At 34.0% G+C, this 18,138-nt stretch overlaps 1 protein-coding gene across 1 annotated transcript in view; it reads left to right on the plus strand.

Moving 5' to 3' along the window:
* Window positions 1-18,138, plus strand: part of IMMP2L (inner mitochondrial membrane peptidase subunit 2) — a 702,214-nt gene that overhangs the window by 671,602 nt on the left and 12,474 nt on the right. The window contains exon 7 of the mRNA XM_040471579.1: window positions 15,734-15,836. Coding sequence (XP_040327513.1) covers window positions 15,734-15,836 — 103 coding nt within the window. The remainder of the gene's footprint in view (window positions 1-15,733; window positions 15,837-18,138) is intronic.

Genomic DNA, 18,138 nt, shown 5'->3' on the forward strand with positions numbered 1-18,138 from the left:
GGCTCCATTATGGTATGAGATTAGTAGAATTGAATGTATCTGGAAGAATGGTTCTCACTGGCAGCTGAACATTCAGCTGTGTCCATTTTGCCCTGGGCAAGTCCTGTTAAGATAATTGTGTGTGAACTTGTCACTTTTTATTAACAACTTTCAACTGTCTCCCATTGCCTACAGAAATAGAGTGTATACTTCTTAGATTGATATTTAAGTTTCTCTACCATCAGTCCATCCCCAAATGTAACATACATTTGCTAACTTCTTCTAAACTGCATTCTAGCCAAACCAAAGAATACAGGGATTTTATAACATGGATGCTTGATACTCTTTATCATCTGTGTACTTTTTGTCGCATTTTGTAGTGCTCATGCCCATACTTGTATTTTTCTAATTTCCCAGATCAAGTTCAGGTCAGCTGGAATTAATCTTTTTCTTAAAGGAGGATGGAATAGTCATTAAGTGCGCAGGCTTTTGTGTATCTGGGTTCAAATCCTTTATTATTTTCTTTGTTTGACAAAGCCTAAATTACTGTCATTTACTATACTACTTGGTCCATAATAAATACTCAGTAGATAGTTCTTTATTATCATCATCATTATATCTCGCATCCAGCATTTATCATGTTCTGCTTTGCGTTGTAATTTCTATGTACATCATCTTTTGCACTATATTATAAGGTTCTTGAGGTCAGAGGCTTGGCCATACTTAACTTTTTAATCTTCCTAGGCACACTTCGATCAAATCAGTCTATAAAGTCCACAAAATGAATCCATTCAGATAGTGCTGGTGCCAGTGATCTAATTCTATATTGTATATATTTTGAGTTATTTTTGTTTATGACCATAAATTAATTTCATTTCTATAAACTATTCTTTAAACCATTTCTGTAAACTATTTACTCTTTTTACTATCTGGTATGATCCTGAGGGAATTTCCTATCTAAAAATCTAAGACAAAATGATCCTCATTTATCAAGATGGCAACTGATAGCCTTCTTAAAGTATCTTATACTCAATACCTATACTTATGTTTGATTCAAATTCTGTAGACATTTGATTTGTAAATGAAGTTTCCATCGATGTGGGTAAAATGCCCATAAGGAAGACTATAAAGAGAAGCCTTGAAATTTGGTATTTACCATTTTGATTTTTAAAGGTCAATGAACACAAACTAAGTCAATCACTGTTGACAAACTAACCTCTCCAGGTCTCCAATTTCTTATCTATAAAATAACTGTGTTGTCTGAAGGTATCAAATCCTTTTCAGTTTAAGATACTATATGATGCTATTGTTAGAAATGTGAAAAAGAGTAACCTTGATTTTTTTATAGTGTTATAAAGAGGGCTATTATCAGAATTCACACTCACCTATTTAGTCAATACATATTTATTGAGCACCTGTTGAGAATACAGACAGGTACCGTTTTAGGAATTAGGAAGCCAGGGTTGAACAAGACATTTAAAGTCTCTGCCTTCATGGAATTTACAGTCAAGTCCAGAAGATAGACAAAAATCAAGTAAGCCATAAGACCGATTATAAAGCCAGGAACAGATAGTGCTATGAAGAAAAGTGTGCTAAAGAGTAAAGGGTGACAAGAGGAGCTATTTTGGACAGAATGTTTAAACGGGGACACAGAATGCAAAGATCATTCCATTCTGTGCAGAGAATAGCAAGTGCAGAAAAGGTCCAAAGTCCAGAGGACTCTTGGTGTGTTGGAGGAACATTGAAGAGGCTAGTGTGGATGAGGTAGAATGAGCAAGAGGAGTTGAGACTGAAGGTGTAGTGAGCAAACAGATCGTGTAAAACAGTGATTCCTGGAGGCAGGGAGGTTTTGTCCTCCCAGCCCCACCCTGGAGATATTTAGCAATGCTTGGTGACATTTTGGCTGTCAAAACTGTGAAGGGGATGCTATTGCCATCTAGCGAGTGGGAGCCCAGGATGCTACTAAACATCCTAGATTACAGAGGACAGCTACTCATGACTAAGAATTTTCTGACTTAACCCATCTAGAGTGCCACGACTGGGAATTCTTGGATGTAATGGCTTGGAGGTCACAATGAACAATTGGGATTTTATTCTGTGTGATGGGAAGCCATTGGAAACTTTTCAACAGGGCAGGAGTATGACCGGATTGGACTTGTGTGGAGAATGATTAAAAATAGTAGAAAATAGAGACATAAAAACCAGTGAGAAGGTGACTGCAGGAGTCCCGGAAGGAGAGGCTAGTGGCTTGGACCAGTATGGTAGTTAAGGAAGAAGGAAGTTGTTGTTGGACTTCAAGTATAAAGAAAAGTGAACCCTATTTTTTTTCTTTTTAGTTATGAATTTTCCTTCTGGTTTTAAGTTTCATGCAGTGATTTATATTATTTAAAAATTTACTTTAAAAGGGCAGCAATTTATCTGCACAGCAGAATATCAAGAAGATGTGACTATGGAGGACTGACTCTTCAATTTATATGATGCAACAAAAGAGAAATCGTATCTTTTCAAGATTCACTTTATCCACCTGAATCCATTTTCTTAAAAGCCAGACATTCACCATCCAAACTCAGTGGATATAGAGAGCTATTTTATGCTGTTTAATATAATTCTGGGTTACGTTAGAAGTTTAATAAACCTCATTAAAAGTGATTTCCTGTTTTTCTGATCTGAATCGCACATTCTCTGAATACTGTTTTCCATAATGGAAAAAACAGGCTTACAGTCAAGAACATATTTCTTGGAAGTTGAGAGGATTGCTCTTTGCTCTTTGAGGCTTAGGTCGTTGATAGCAAATATTCAAAAGTAAGTATGAAACAAAATACCCGAGAAGCTTTAGCTAAACTTTATATTCACAACAAAACAACTTGGCGTGCAGGCATTCTGACCCAGAGCCTCTCATGCTTTGTAGCCCCTAGTATTCGTTGGTCAGGACTGTGCCACCACATCATAGTCCAATGTATGGAGAAAGAAAAACATGTCTGACTTTCAAGCAATTCACTCACATGTTTACATGGTACTCTGGTATTCTGGATATTATGGGTTTATAATACAGATTCATGTAGGATGAAACAAGTAGGGCTTGAATTACCAAGTCCTCCTTTTTGGTACTTTCTAAAACCTATTTTATTCATATTTATATTTTATGAAGAGTAATCTGTAGCTGTCAAATGTGTAATCTAGTATGGTGACTTTAAAGAAATCATTAGATTCTCTGTCTATAATACTATTTGTTTGAATGAAACTGTTAAATAAAGATGTATTAAGGAATATTCAGTTGGGAGAAATGATTGATGATTAAATGAATCCCTGCTGACATTAATTAGGTAGCTCTACTATTTTGCAATATTGGTCATGTAAAAAGAAAGATCTCAATTCAAATTTAACCAAATTCCAATTGCTTCTTGTGATGTAGTTATACTTGGAAATGTTATTGGTGGGTAATTAAAACTTAAAAAATAGTGATTTAAAAATTAATTACTAGTAATAAATTACTAGAGATTTAAAAATTAATTGCTAGTAATTTAAAAATTGATTACTAGTAATTAATCCAAAGGCTCATTAATTTTGTTTGTAGGAAATAAAGAAAATAGTATATATTCTTTTTAATGTTAAAAAGAATATTTAGAGTGAATGGAAGGGAAATTGTTCATATTTCCTCCAATATTTAAGCATAATTGGACCTTACATTAAAAAGCACTGAAATGTGTTTCTTCCCCCCTGTACAACCAGCATGTGGGAAAAACCTACTGAAGTAAATGACGAATAATACAGATACCCAGGAAATTACTTTGAGAGAGGACTTTGTGAATAAGTGCAACAATACCATTTATAATAAACACTGATTTGTTTTGGAAAACAAAATTATGCATTATAAGCCCACCGTTTTATGTAAATTGTGCTGAAGTCGGTTAAGCCTTTGACTCTTGATTTGGCTCAGGTCGTGATCTCATGTGAGATCAAACCCCATGAGACTCTGCACTGATAGTGCGGAGCCTGCTTGGGATTTTCTCTTTTCCTCTGTCTCTGCCCCTCCCCTGCTCGTGTGCACTCTCTCTCTCTCAAATAAATAAATAAGCATTAAAAAAAATCCAGTTTAACAATAGGTAAATTGACTATGGTGTTTAAACCTTTGACATTTCATGTTTTTATCATGTTAGGAAAACCAACTTTAAATATATACAAGTTAGGTACCTTCTTTACTACTTGGAGTTATCTTTTGTATATTCAGATAGCTTATACATTTATAATTATGATATAACTCAATAATATATTTACCTACTTAAATACTCTTCACTTAATATGATCTAGTATAAATTAATATTGGATATATTATAATAGCATTTAGAATATGAGAAAAATAAGAAGAATTAAGGAAAATAAGAGAAAAATTAATGATATATTTAGAATGAAATGACCTAAATATGTTTATTTTTTGTATACTATTATTATAATACAAAAAAGTCTTCATTATAAAATCTTTATCATAGCATTTATGATGCTATATATCGAGGAAATAATGCTCTATAAGAGAATGGGATTTGAGTTCCATACTGCCGTCTTTACCTGTTACCTTTTACCTATTCCTTCTTTATATCTTGATTCAAATATGCCTTTCCTGTCTATTCCAGACTAAAATAATACCATCCTTTGAACACCTATGCAGTTAGCAACATTTGACATTTGTTCATTTATTAATTCCTCTTTCATCAGTTATATTCTTGCAGATGCTTCCAACGTGTTAAATTTACTCTTTGGTAGATTGTCACATGTATTCCACAGACTTTATCTGCTTATGAATCACAGTATAAGTTATAAACTTGGTAGTAGAGACAAGATCTTATTCTTTTCTGTGCCCTCACCCACCCTATTTATACTGTTTCACATAGTAGTCATTCGACATGTGTTTAAAACAGGAATGAAAAAGCAGAGTCATGTTTCTCATAGGGTTCATAAACATCCTCATAAACTAACCATTACTCACAAGGTAACACAGGATAAACTGCCACCTCATTGCCAGATTGATCCGCACAGCCTAAATATGTATTATATACATGGCCTGATCTAGCAGGGGTGGAATCTAGTGCTTGATAAATGTTGATATCTTTCTCAAATTTTCACTAACAATTACACTGATTTTTATGGGCAGCCATAGATATTGTAAATAATTATGTTTAACAGGAGAAAGCATTCTATATATTAAGGAAATTGTCACATCTACGCTCTTATAATCCAAATTTATTTTTCTTAAAAGTACATCAGGAATTTCATTAAAAAAATTCTTAGGTATACTAAGAGCATTCATATTAAATTTATAAAATTAATTCTGCAACTTTATTGTGAGAATGTATCAACCTAAGTTCTGGTTTAAATGAACTAAATAGATTTGCTCTGATCACCTAGCAACAATCTACAATCTATTTAGAGAATGACATTTCATTTTTCTCCAGTGAAAAGATGTTAAGACCTATTCTTTGAATCTCAAGTAGTTATGATCCATGGTGCAATGGAAAGGAAATTATAGAATCTAGTTATACAGTCTTTGCCCTGCCATTAACTAACTAGGTGACTTCACCTAAATGCTTTTTGTCTCTATTTTATGCATCCAAAAAGGAGTTTTATTAGATCACTGCTGGTGTCTTTCCAACTGTGATCTTAAGAAATGTCCTCACTTACAGGTAGCTCTAGGTGATTCAACTTCCTAGAAATATTATCACTTAATTTGCTTAAATTCACCCTCTATTAATTACATACATCTCTCTTTTTTTCTTAAATTACATACAATTCTAATTCAATACAAACTCCAAGGAAAAGAGTATTGAGTCTCCATACCTCAGCATTTTTATACAAAGCAAATGTAACAATTGGTAGCATTTAAAGTTAGAAAAGAGAATGGTTATACTGAACAGTAGAAAAGTTTATCATGTTATAGCAGAGATCTTTGGACTTTTTAGAATATTGACCCTGACCATACATTTTAATAAACAAAATTTAACTTTATTTATTAAAGAGTTTTAGGCTTACTACCCTGCTTCAAATACTTCCATAGGATAAAATAAACATCAGTGGTTTCATGATCAGATCCTGTAGACACTTCATTCTCATTTCAGAGACCTGATCTCATTTGGGTACTAATATAGCTATTATTTATCTGATTTATCATTTTATTATTTATCAAATTATCTTTATCCTTTTGTTTTATGTGTCTCTCTTATGAGCAGCATGTAGCTAGAATTTTTACACAGTTGGACAATCATTTTTTTTCTAATTAGCTTTATTAATTCATCTGCTTTAATTATGATTACCGGTGTACTTAAATACCGTCTTATTTGTGCTTTCTATTGATCCTGATTTTTCTACTTGTTTTTTAATTTATTGAATTGTTTTGCATTAATGGAGGTGTTTTAATTCTATTTTCTGTCTACTTATTAGGGAGTTATAGACTATATTTCCATTACAATTCCTAAAATGATTTAAATGCATGCTGAACAAAGTCCAAAGATAATAAATTCTTCACTAGAAAAATTTAAAATCCTTAGAAAATTTTATTTTAAATCAATTTCTTCCTTTTCTGCATGTTATTTGTATAAGTTGTGACATGGTAGACAGAGTGAGAGAGTAGGAATGGGGAGTGGAGGAAGGAGAGAGAGATCAGACAAGCTCTCTCTGCTCTCTTCTTATAAGGGCACTAATCTTTCATGAGGGCCCTACCCTTTTGCCCTCATCTAAACCTGATTATCACCCAAAGGTCCCAGCTCCATCTGGGAGACAGGGCTCCAGCATAAGAATTCTGAGTGTACATAACTTATCCACAGCACAAGGTGATTCAAGTAAGAAAAGAATAGTCTTTTTTTAAAAAAATGGTGCAAGAAAATTTGGATATCCCAAAGAAAGAAAGAAAGAAAGAAAGAAAGAAAGAAAGAAAGAGAACTTGAGCTTCCTTTTGTATTATATTAAAAAAGAAAAAAAAAGTCCTAAAACTAGAAAAGTGGAAAAAAATAGAAGAAAAGATTTGTGGCTTTGATTAGGCAAAGATTTCTTATGGCATAAAAAGCATACATTATAAAACAAAAAAATTGCTAAACAGACTCATTAAAATTAAAAATGTCTGTTCTTTGAAGAAAACTGTTAAGAAAATTTTTAAAAAAGGAAACATGCCACAGGTCAGGAGAAATTATTTGCAAAAACATATATCTGATAAGAGTTATATCCAGACTATATAAAAAAGTTATACAACTCAATAATAAAAAGACAAACCACTGAATTTCATTTTTAAAACTGTAAATCATTCACCGAAGAAAGTAAATGACAAATACATACTCAGAAACATTAGTAATTAGGGAAAAGCATATTAAAACTATTGTATGGCCCTAAAATGGCTAAAGTTGAAAGAGTGATAATTATCCAGTGTTGGTGAAGTGTGGAATACCTGAACTTACCCAAGACTTCAGTTACCATATGACGCAACCATTTCACTAACAGATATGTACCCAAGCGAAATGAAAACATACATCCACACAAATACATATACTGAAATGTTCATAGTTGCTTCATTGATAAGAGTCCCAAATTGGAAACAACCCAAGTGTCCATAAACTATTGCTTGATAAACCAACAGTTTATTTAGATCATGAATTAATCTAAAATACATTAGATTAATTTAAGCAAACCAGAAATAAAAGAATACATGTTGAATAATTTCATATGTAGAAAAGTCTAGGAAGGCAAAACTGTAGTAATAAAAAGCATCTCAGTCCTCAGTCCAAGTACCTGGAGCCAAGAATGGGACTCAGGCAGATTTGCCTGCCGAGGGGCCTGAGGAAACTTTATTGGATAATTCAAGTGTTTTAGATCTTGATCTAGTGATTATAGGACTATATAGATTGCTAAAACTCATTGAATTGCATACTTGAAATGTTTGTGTTATATTTCATGTAAATTATACCCTAATATGGGAACTCTGCTGTTTAATGGTTAGTCCTTTGAAGATAATCTTTTTTTCCCCTGGAAGCTTCTCAGAAATTTGTCATTGAGGGGAAGAGGGTCTTTAGGGTTCTACCAATTCATTATGTTATAGCAAGGTGTGGTTTCTTTGTACTTGTCCTACTGTTGTTCTGCTGTTGGCAGAATCTGTGAATTTACGCTTTCATCAATTATGAAAAGTTCTCTACTACTGTCTCTTCAAATATTGTTTTTCCTTGTTTTCTTTTATTCTCTTCCTTTGGAACTTTGATTACACTTACGTTACATATTCTAGTAATGTCCTCCATGTCTCTTAACATCTCTTACATTTTCTTATATTTCTTTACCTCTCATTTCTAAATTCTAAGTAACTTTTTTAGATATACATTCCAGTTCATTACTTCTTTCTTTAGCTTTCAGTAATCTGCTTTTCTGTTCACATATTTAATCATCTACAGTTGACCTTTGAACAACATGGATTTGACCTGAGTGGGTCCTCTTATATGTACATTTGTTTTGATAAACATATAATACTACTATAAATGTATTTTCTCTTCATTATGATTTTCCTAATAACATTTTCTTTTCTCTACTTACTCTTGTAGAAATTCAGTATAGAATACATATAACATACAAAATACATGTATTTTGTGAGTTGACTGCTTATGTTACCAGTAAGGTTTCTGGACAACAGTAGGCTATGTTAAGTTTTGGGGGAGTCAAAAGTTTTATGAGGATTTTCTACTGTACTGGGGGTCAGTGCCCAACCTCCACATTGTTCAAGGGCCACTGCATTTTATTTTTTTTTATTTTTATTTTATTTTGTTTTGTTTTGTTTTGTTTTATTTATTTTATTTATTTATTTATTTATTTTTTAATATATGAAATTTATTGTCAAATTGGTTTCCATACAACACCCAGTGCTCATCCCAAAAGGTGCCCTCCTCAATACCCATCACCCACCCTCCCCTCCTTCCCACCCCCCATCAACCCTCAGTTTGTTCTCAGTTTTTAACAGTCTCTTATGTTTTGGCTTTCTCCCACTCTAACCTCTTTTTTTTTTTTTTCCCTTCCCTTCCCCCATGGGTTTCTGTTAAGTTTCTTAGGATCCACATAAGAGTGAAACCATATGGTATCTGTCTTTCTTTGTATGGCTTATTTCACTTAGCATCACACTCTCCAGTTCCATCCACGTTGCTACAAAGGGCCATATTTCGTTCTTTCTCATTGCCACGTAGTACTCCATTGTGTATATAAACCACAATTTCTTTATCCATTCATCAGTTGATGGACATTTAGGCTCTTTCCATAATTTGGCTATTGTTGAGAGTGCTGCTATAAACATTGGGGTACAAGTGCCCCTATGCATCAGTACTCCTGTGTCCCTTGGATAAATTCCTAGCAGTGCTATTGCTGGGTCATAGGGTAGGTCTATTTTTAATTTTCTGAGGAACCTCCACACTGCTTTCCAGAGCGGCTGCACCAATTTGCATTCCCACCAACAGTGCAAGAGGGTTCCCGTTTCTCCACATCCTCTCCAGCATCTATAGTCTCCTGACTTGTTCATTTTGGCCACTCTGGCGTGAGGTGATACCTGAGTGTGGTTTCGATTTGTATTTCCCTGATAAGGAGCGACGCTGAACATCTTTTCATGTGCCTGTTGGCCATCCGGATGTCTTCTTTGGAGAAGTGTCTATTCATGTTTTCTGCCCATTTCTTCACTGGGTTATTTGCTTTTCGGGTGTGGAGTTTGGTGAGCTCTTTATAGATTTTGGATACTAGCCCTTTGTCCGATATGTCATTTGCAAATATCTTTTCCCATTCCGTTGGTTGCCTTTTAGTTTTGTTGGTTGTTTCCTTTGCTGTGCAGAAGCTTTTTATCTTCATAAGGTCCCAGTAATTCACTTTTGCTTTTAATTCCCTTGCCTTTGGGGATGTGTCAAATAAGAGATTGCTACGGCTGAGGTCAGAGAGGTCTTTTCCTGCTTTCTCCTCTAAGGTTTGGATGGTTTCCTGTCTCACATTCAGGTCCTTTATCCATTTTGAGTTTATTTTTGTGAATGGTGTGAGAAAGTGGTCCAGTTTCAACCTTCTGCATGTTGCTGTCCAGTTCTCCCAGCACCATTCATTGTGTATATAAACCACAATTTCTTTATCCATTCATCAGTTGATGGACATTTAGGCTCTTTCCATAATTTGGCTATTGTTGAGAGTGCTGCTATAAACATTGGGGTACAAGTGCCCCTATGCATCAGTACTCCTGTGTCCCTTGGATAAATTCCTAGTCAGAGTGGCCAAAAAGGGCCACTGCATTTTAAAATTTAGAAGTGTTAGGGGAGCCTGGGTGGCTCAGTCAGTTAATCAACTGACTTCAGCTCAGGTCATGATCTCATGGTTCATGAGTTCAAGCCCACGTCAGGCTCTGTGCAGGCAGCTCAGAAACTGGAGCCTGTGTCTCCCTCTCTCTCTGCCACTCCCCCACTCACACTTTGTCTCTCTCTCAAAAATAAATAAATGTCAAAAAAATATTTAAATAAATAGAAGTGCTATTTGATTCTTTTTCAAAGGTCCTTCAAAATAGGGTAGTGTCTTGCTCATTTTTTAAAATTCCCTTTTTAATTTTTAAAAATATTTAAATATGTATAATTTATATTTTATGTTTGATAAATCCAGTATTTTAAGTCCCTGGTGGTCTAATTCTGCTATTTGTTGTTTGTCTTGACTCATTAATACTGGCTATTTCCTGGTGAGTTGTGTTGTTTTGAATTATGAGCTCTTACTGGCTGGGACTTATCTATAGCAAACTCTGAAATGAAGGATTATTCTTGAATAATCTTAAATTTTCTTCTGCCAGATTCCTAATAATTCAAAGTTAATTCTTAACTTTGTTAGACCATACAAGCAGTATGAATTTGAACTCCTATCTTATCTGAGAGCAGGACAAGGATTCTCAAGGGAGAATTATTGTCTCTTCTAGATGCCAACCCTAGATAGACAATTGTCCTTGTTTTCCTTTCCTGATTACCATCAAGACCTTCCCCCCCCCCCCCCCCAGTCCAGTCTATCAGTGATGATGATGATAGAAGGGATCTGGTTCCAATTCCTGATCTGACTGATTCCTGAGCCGGTGACACCTACTCCCTTCAGGACAATAAAAATCCAGGTGTCTAGGATCCAGAGAGTAGTATACATACTCAGGGCAGCACTGCTTTGGACAATGAGGATAATCAGTATAATCATTTGAAAAATATAGAAATAAAAATACTTTGGGGCACCTGGGTGGCTCAGTTGGTAAAGCATCTGACTTCGGCTCTGGTCATGATCTCATGGCTTGTGAGTTTGAGCCCCGCATTGGGCTCTGTGCTGACAGCTCAGAGCTTGGAGCCTGCTTCTGATTCTGTGTCCCTCTCTTGCTCTGCCCCTCCCCCACTAGTGCTCTGTCTCTCTAAGAATAAATGAAGCATTAAAAAAAATTTTAAAAAAGAAATAAAAATACTTTAATAAATCATGAATTATTACTATATATTACCTAAGTTAAGAATGTGTCTTCATGCATGTGTGTATTTGGGAAATATTTTAAATATGAATTTGTTTCCTACTTGTATTAAGGATTATGTTGATAATTTTGTATTCAACTGATGACACTCAAAAGACTGAGATTTTTTTTTTAATTTTTTTTCAACGTTTTTTATTTATTTTTGGGACAGAGAGAGACAGAGCATGAACGGGGGAGGGGCAGAGAGAGAGGGAGACACAGAATCGGAAACAGGCTCCAGGCTCCAAGCCTGACGCGGGGCTCGAACTCACGGACTGCGAGATCGTGACCTGGCTGAAGCCGGACGCATAACCGACTGCGCCACCCAGGCGCCCCAAGACTGAGATTTTTTTAAAAAATGTTTTCAAGGTCAAATCAAATTGGAGGCAATCATTCTTCATTCCATTTATAAGACCTAGGTAACTTGTCTTGGTAAAGCTAGTACTAAAAATGCCTCTTTGTAGACAGGTAGTTAAAATACCATACAGAACTCATTTTTGACTGTCAAACCAAAATTATTTGCAACCCATAGATACATACAACCTTGTATGCTGACACCTCACTTAACTGTTAAATCACCTAAAAGATTATCTTGTCTTTCTTTTATGTGAATTCAGAAGCACAAAAGCTATTTAAAATTCCTTCTCCAGAGGAATTCTATTAGGAGTATTATATTTCTTTGGCAGTCCTAAAAGGAACCAGCTCGATATTTTAACATCATATTTTTTAAAGATACTTTGGGTTATTTTTTAAAAAGTTAGATTGAAACCTGAGAAATATGCACTATGTAAATGGAGTGAATTTTATCAGAGTGCTACAGTTCAAAGTGTTCTTTCACACCTGTCTGGTATTGAGGTAAACCACTCATATTAGCACTGTGACATTCAAAAATGCAAGTGATTAGTTGGTGAAAAAACACAAATAGAGAGTTTTTTCACCTACTACTCTCTGCATATTTAAATATGCACAAACAGATAGATTATGTTTTCACATATAAATTTTAGAGTATCCCAGAAGGGCATACGAATAAAAAGAAAAAAAAAAAAAAGATTTATCGTACCATAAAAAATAGTCAATAGTCACAGTGAAACTGTGGGGAAAAGAAATTATTGAAGCGTAGCTCAGGTAATTTTAAGAGACTGATGCTAATAGATAGTGGAGGCTGAACACATTCTGAATTTTGAAAAGAAAGAAAATAGTGGACAAAGGAAGACAATAGCAATAATAACTACCACTTAATGGGTTCCCACTGTATATCAGAAGTATACTGAGTGCTTAAAAAAGTCTCAAATATAAGAGAGTCCATTTATCAAGTGTTTAATACATTCCACTTTATTCATAGAACAACTTTTTGAGTTAGGTACCGTTATTTGGTCCATTCTCCAAATGAGAAAACTGACAAGTTGTATCAACTTGCCCAAGGTCACATGAAGTTGAAAGAGTTAAGCCAGATATAAAAGCCAAAATAGGCTGATTGCAGAAACTATGCTCTACAGTAACCTCTCCATTATAGTCTCATTTAACTACTGACCTTCCTCTCAACCCAGTTAGAGTATGTCTTATTCCTCCTGTTTTAAAGATAGGCAGATGGAGGTAGAAATTTAGTAACTTGCACAAGATTGCTTATGAGTTATGGTAGTGAGATTAAAACTGGTTTAGTCCGGTTCCAGACTCTGAACTTTCCATTCTGTTATTCTGCTTTTGTTGCAGTATTCTTCATTCTTCAGTTATTCATTTGATCATTTATTCAACAAATAATTGTTGAGTGTTTTGTACAATGCTTTCTTCTGGGCTCTAGCAATACAAAGAAAGTGAACAATGCAACGTGCCGAAGTTTACATTCTAGGTGGGGGGAGATAGCCAATAAACAAAGAAACCAGCAAGTGAATGTCAAGTGTTAGTAGCTGCATTGTAAGAGGCTAGAAAATGATGGAAGATGGGTGTATTTACATATTTTAGATAAGATGGTCAATGCAAAGAAATTGTGACTGTCACTGGTAATTTTATGATATTGTCACTTTCTATCACAAGTGTCTTGACTCCTCAGTTCATAGGATACTGAAATTCAATCTGACTTTTTTTTATATCATTCTTCTGGTTTCCAGAAGACTCTGCTTGTTAACATCTACCATTTCATTGCACAAATGATTTTATGCTGGTTTTATTTCATAATTCTGCTTGAAGAGACAAAATGGGCAATTGTTTTCTTTCTAACTATTCTAAATAGCCAGCTTAATAAGGTGAACAAATGTTTGGACTTATTAGGAGAGTCTGCCTTGCCAACAATTAAGTAAAAGGGTCTTCTCCCATCATTAACACTTGATGTGGGATATTAGTTCTTAGAGGCATTCTCATGATAAAAGCAGTATTGATGTCAAGAACTAATTGACAGATTTTAATTGAAGAACACTTATATTACAGAGTATATGATGGTGAGATGTTTTCAACTTGTTTTTGCTTTTCTTTTAAAAAGCTGAAACTCTTCTTCCTAGTAGTAATTAAAAATAAACGACAGTCATTAACTTACTGTGGGCTTCTAATGGCTACAACAATGCTTCCTTGCATGAATGATTTACTGAGCTCAAGCAAAGTAATTCAACACTGAAGTTATCTTGAAAATTAAAAACCATTCTAGATAATGAATAGTTTCGATTTCTATAGCACCAATTTATGTGTAGTCTTCCTTTTATATGTATTCTTCTGCACATATACAACTTGCTAACTAACAGAAATGGTCTGAAAGGGACTCTACCTTAAAGAATAGCTCACCAAAGCTCAGTTTTTGTGCTTAACTCTATAGACTTGGGGGTGATGTTTACTCATTCATTCATTCAACCAACATTTATTGAGAAGCTTCTTTAGGTTAGGCATTTCCCAAAATGTTTGTGGAGTAAAAGAAGGAAAAAAAAGGACAGACTCTTCCCCCAAAAGAATTTATTATTATAGAATTGGGTAATATTTTATTCTAATCTCATTCCTTTTATTAAATTGGTTGTATCCTAATTTCTTTAACCATGTGTTGAGAATGTGAGGGTGATTTTGCTGCGATATTTCTCACTCCATTGTTCACCAAGGTTGATTCCACCCATCTGGCTAGGTGGATGTCCCCTTCCTCCCTCACCGCTCCCTGTGTGTCCCTCCTAAAGCTGCTCCCTCTGTCAAAGTGGATTACCTTCCCAGATAGAGTTCTTCTGTCGAGTGTATGGGAGTAGCTGCACTCCCCTGCTAAAACCTCCAAACAAGCTCCCCAGGTCCATTTGTAGAACAGAAGTTTGTCAAGCTTCTAAGATTCCAGACACATCCAAATGAGGCACTGCATGTGGCAGTCTACCTTTCTTTTAAAAAACAAAACAAACAAACAAAAAACTTGTGTTGAATACTCCTGATAAGTATTTGTTCACATTCTGATTATTTCTTTGGAATGGATTTCTGCCAGCATAATAACTTTAGTCAAAGGCATATACATTTTAGTCTATTAACAAATTTGCTGAAAATAAGCCCCAAATTGTAAAATAGGAGAAAATGTTGTATCATTTTATATTGTCACCAATAGTGTATGAGAGAGCCTTTCCTTATTCCATTTCCTTGTCAGCCTTAAGAATATAGAATGTTCCACTAAATGTGTATCATTGATCATCAATCTTTAAACAGTCTTCAAAATTGTTAAAAACTTTCTCATTTTAAAGAATAATTTATGAAATAAAATAATACTGATCAAAACAATTTTAGCTGATACTGATAGTTTCAATCTGACAAGATATCATCCAGGTTTTTGTTGTTGTCTCTTATATATGCTTATTTTTAGAGTATTAAGACATTATGAAAAATGCTGTCTGTTGGTTTGAGAAGTTTATTTGACTAAAGAAATAAAGATTACAGCTGATGAAGTTGAACATTGACATAAAAGCAAATGTCAGAAAATAAATAGATCTATATTTTGTTAGAGCTTATTTCATAAAAATATATCTAGGATATTGAGAATTAAATATAGTAGTAAAACTTTGTATTTGGTGCTAGTGCATTTTATTTAAGCACAAAATTCTTTCCTACCGAAAAGTGAAAAAAAATTTTACTGTGCATTGGTTTACAACATCCTAACCATATGTTACTTAAAAATGAAGATATAGAGTAGCTTCATGGTTCACCTGTAATTATCTGTTGCATCTTTATAACAGCATTTTGCCCTCTGTTTCTTTGTATGCTCAACTATTTGATCTTTCTATTCTCATCTCAATGGTTATATATGCTCTTTATTTCTAGAACTATGGGACACAAAAACCGGTATGTCAAAGTTCCCCGGGGTCACATCTGGGTTGAAGGTGATCATCATGGACACAGTTTTGACAGTAATTCTTTTGGGCCGGTAAGTCATTTGTCGCATGATGTAATTGGATGTCACATGTAGGAACAAAATTATGTCAGGTAGATTGCTCAGGTAATCCAAGCACGACTGATCATGAATTTCACAGTGGAGCGGTTTATATTTGGACAATTCCTTTTAAATATTAGATAGATGATAGAAGCTGTCAAGGTGTGTGTGTGTGTGTGTGTGTGTGTGTGTACGCGCGCGTGTGTTTCATAGTAAAGAAATTAGACCCTTCAGTAAAGTACCAAAGATAGTTTCAGTTGGCTGACTAATCCCAGTAGAAAGGTCTGTTTTTTTTCTCCACAGAAATGCTCTTTGTCTTATGTTTTCAGTTACTGCTTAACAGATAAAATGTGTAAAAGACCTATAAGCATCAATTTTCTAAATTGTTTGTTAAAAATGCAAGTATAATGGAAATCATAACGGTTAGTACCATTTTTTTTGTCCACATTTATTTTGTAGAAGAAATGCAGACATTCCTTATGCCATGTTTATAGTCTATGAAATATACGTCTAAACTGATATTTTGTAATTTTTTTCATTTTGAATGCATATAGAAATTCTCTGAACTCCTGAAGCCACTAAAGTGAAGAATATTTTAGTTAATAGAAACTAGACCTGATTTCTAGTACCTACGTCTACTTAAAAACTTGGATCTTTAGCCAATTAGATTCTCTTACCACTGGGCATATCTATACTTGTTATGTATGTATAAATTAATTTTGAGCACCTTCAGATATGTTTGCAAAGAACATTATCCACATTCTTTTGTATAAAACTAAGTGTTGGACATCTCTGTAAAATAATTTCCATGACATATTATGGGAGATTACTATTGTTGTCACTGGAGGAACAGCTACTTTGACTTACCTTTGGCCAAAAGTACAGTAAGAAGTGAAAGAAAACCTTATATGAGACCACTCCTATGTCTTTTTTGAGAGTAGGGGTTTCAGTGATGATAATAAAACCTTCTAAGGTCTTTTATGCTTTTGAAGAGTAATTATTACAAAAATGCAATTTAATCTTCTTAGGGTATATCAAAGATGGAATGAACAGATTGGAAATGTGACCTACAGGTCACTTAATAGTGTCATAGAAGTGACTGTTATGAAGAAATTTAGTAGCAACTTGAAGGCAAAAAGAAATAATCTAAAAGCAGTTTTATTTCTCTCTCATCAATCAGTTTAAATCTATTTAGTGCATCATGTTGTTGGCCAAATCCACATTAAAATGTTGGTTAACTTTAGTTTGGGTTTTAACTCATTGGGATAGTGACTCTGAAATCAAGTGTTAAAATTATTGGGTTTTGTTATCAGATGTGGGGGGTGTGGTGAATAATAAAGTACTAATATGTGAGATTGGTTTGTTTTTCCTTTATAAATAAATAAATAAATAAATAAATATTTATAAGCAATAATATAAGCAATATTGCTTATATAATTAATATAATCCTCAATCAGTTTATTCTACATGCTTTCTTATTTTGGAAGGAAAAGATAGAGTTGATAGCCAGAATACAGAGAATTGCATGTAACCCTCGGTGTTTTTTTACCAGTAATAAGAATCAGAGGCCCCAAACCATTTTGAAATTTAGTGGTTGTTTTCTTCCCTTCTTAATTGTTATTAACAAACAAGCAGAGAGGCCCATAGTCCATGGGGTAGGCTAAGCTATTAATGTCCATTCACTTAATTAGTTTTGTTTTTATTTGTCAAAAATAGGTGAAGAAACTTTATAGAAGGAAAACATTTGTCATATCACTTATAAAGCTAATTGTATTTGATGAGTTGTAGTAAACATTTTTTTTTTTACTTTGACAATAAACTCTCCTGTTTTGTGTTCCAATAGCATTTATAATTAGGATGAATTATTAATATTGATGCCCCCAAGCACATTTTAAAAGGACAATAGGGGGAAAATGTAAAATAAAACCCTGCAATTCTTATTTAAAGCTAAACTGTGATATTGGAGTATAGAATTTTCTTACTGCATTTTTGATTAATGAATGCTTATTGGAATATTTTGGTAATTATTTTAAAGTTTTTATAATTCTAAAAAATAAAAAGTAAGGTTTTGTAATTCTAAAAAACTGAAATAATCTTGAATTTTAACATTCATATACACTTGAAAATTACTATATTTTTCCAATAATTCTAATTTCCATTTTTTGGCTTATCAATCAGCATACTTGGAGGTTGTATGTGTAAGGTCAGTAAGCTCCAGGTTTTATGGATGGGGTTGATTCATTTCTCTTCTTGGAACTAGGGGTTGTACTTAATGTACAACAATCTATCTTTATGT

This window comes from Herpailurus yagouaroundi, unplaced genomic scaffold (genome assembly GCF_014898765.1).
Source record: "Herpailurus yagouaroundi ecotype Mexico unplaced genomic scaffold, PumYag 100, whole genome shotgun sequence".
Classification (NCBI taxonomy): domain Eukaryota; kingdom Metazoa; phylum Chordata; class Mammalia; order Carnivora; family Felidae; genus Herpailurus; species Herpailurus yagouaroundi.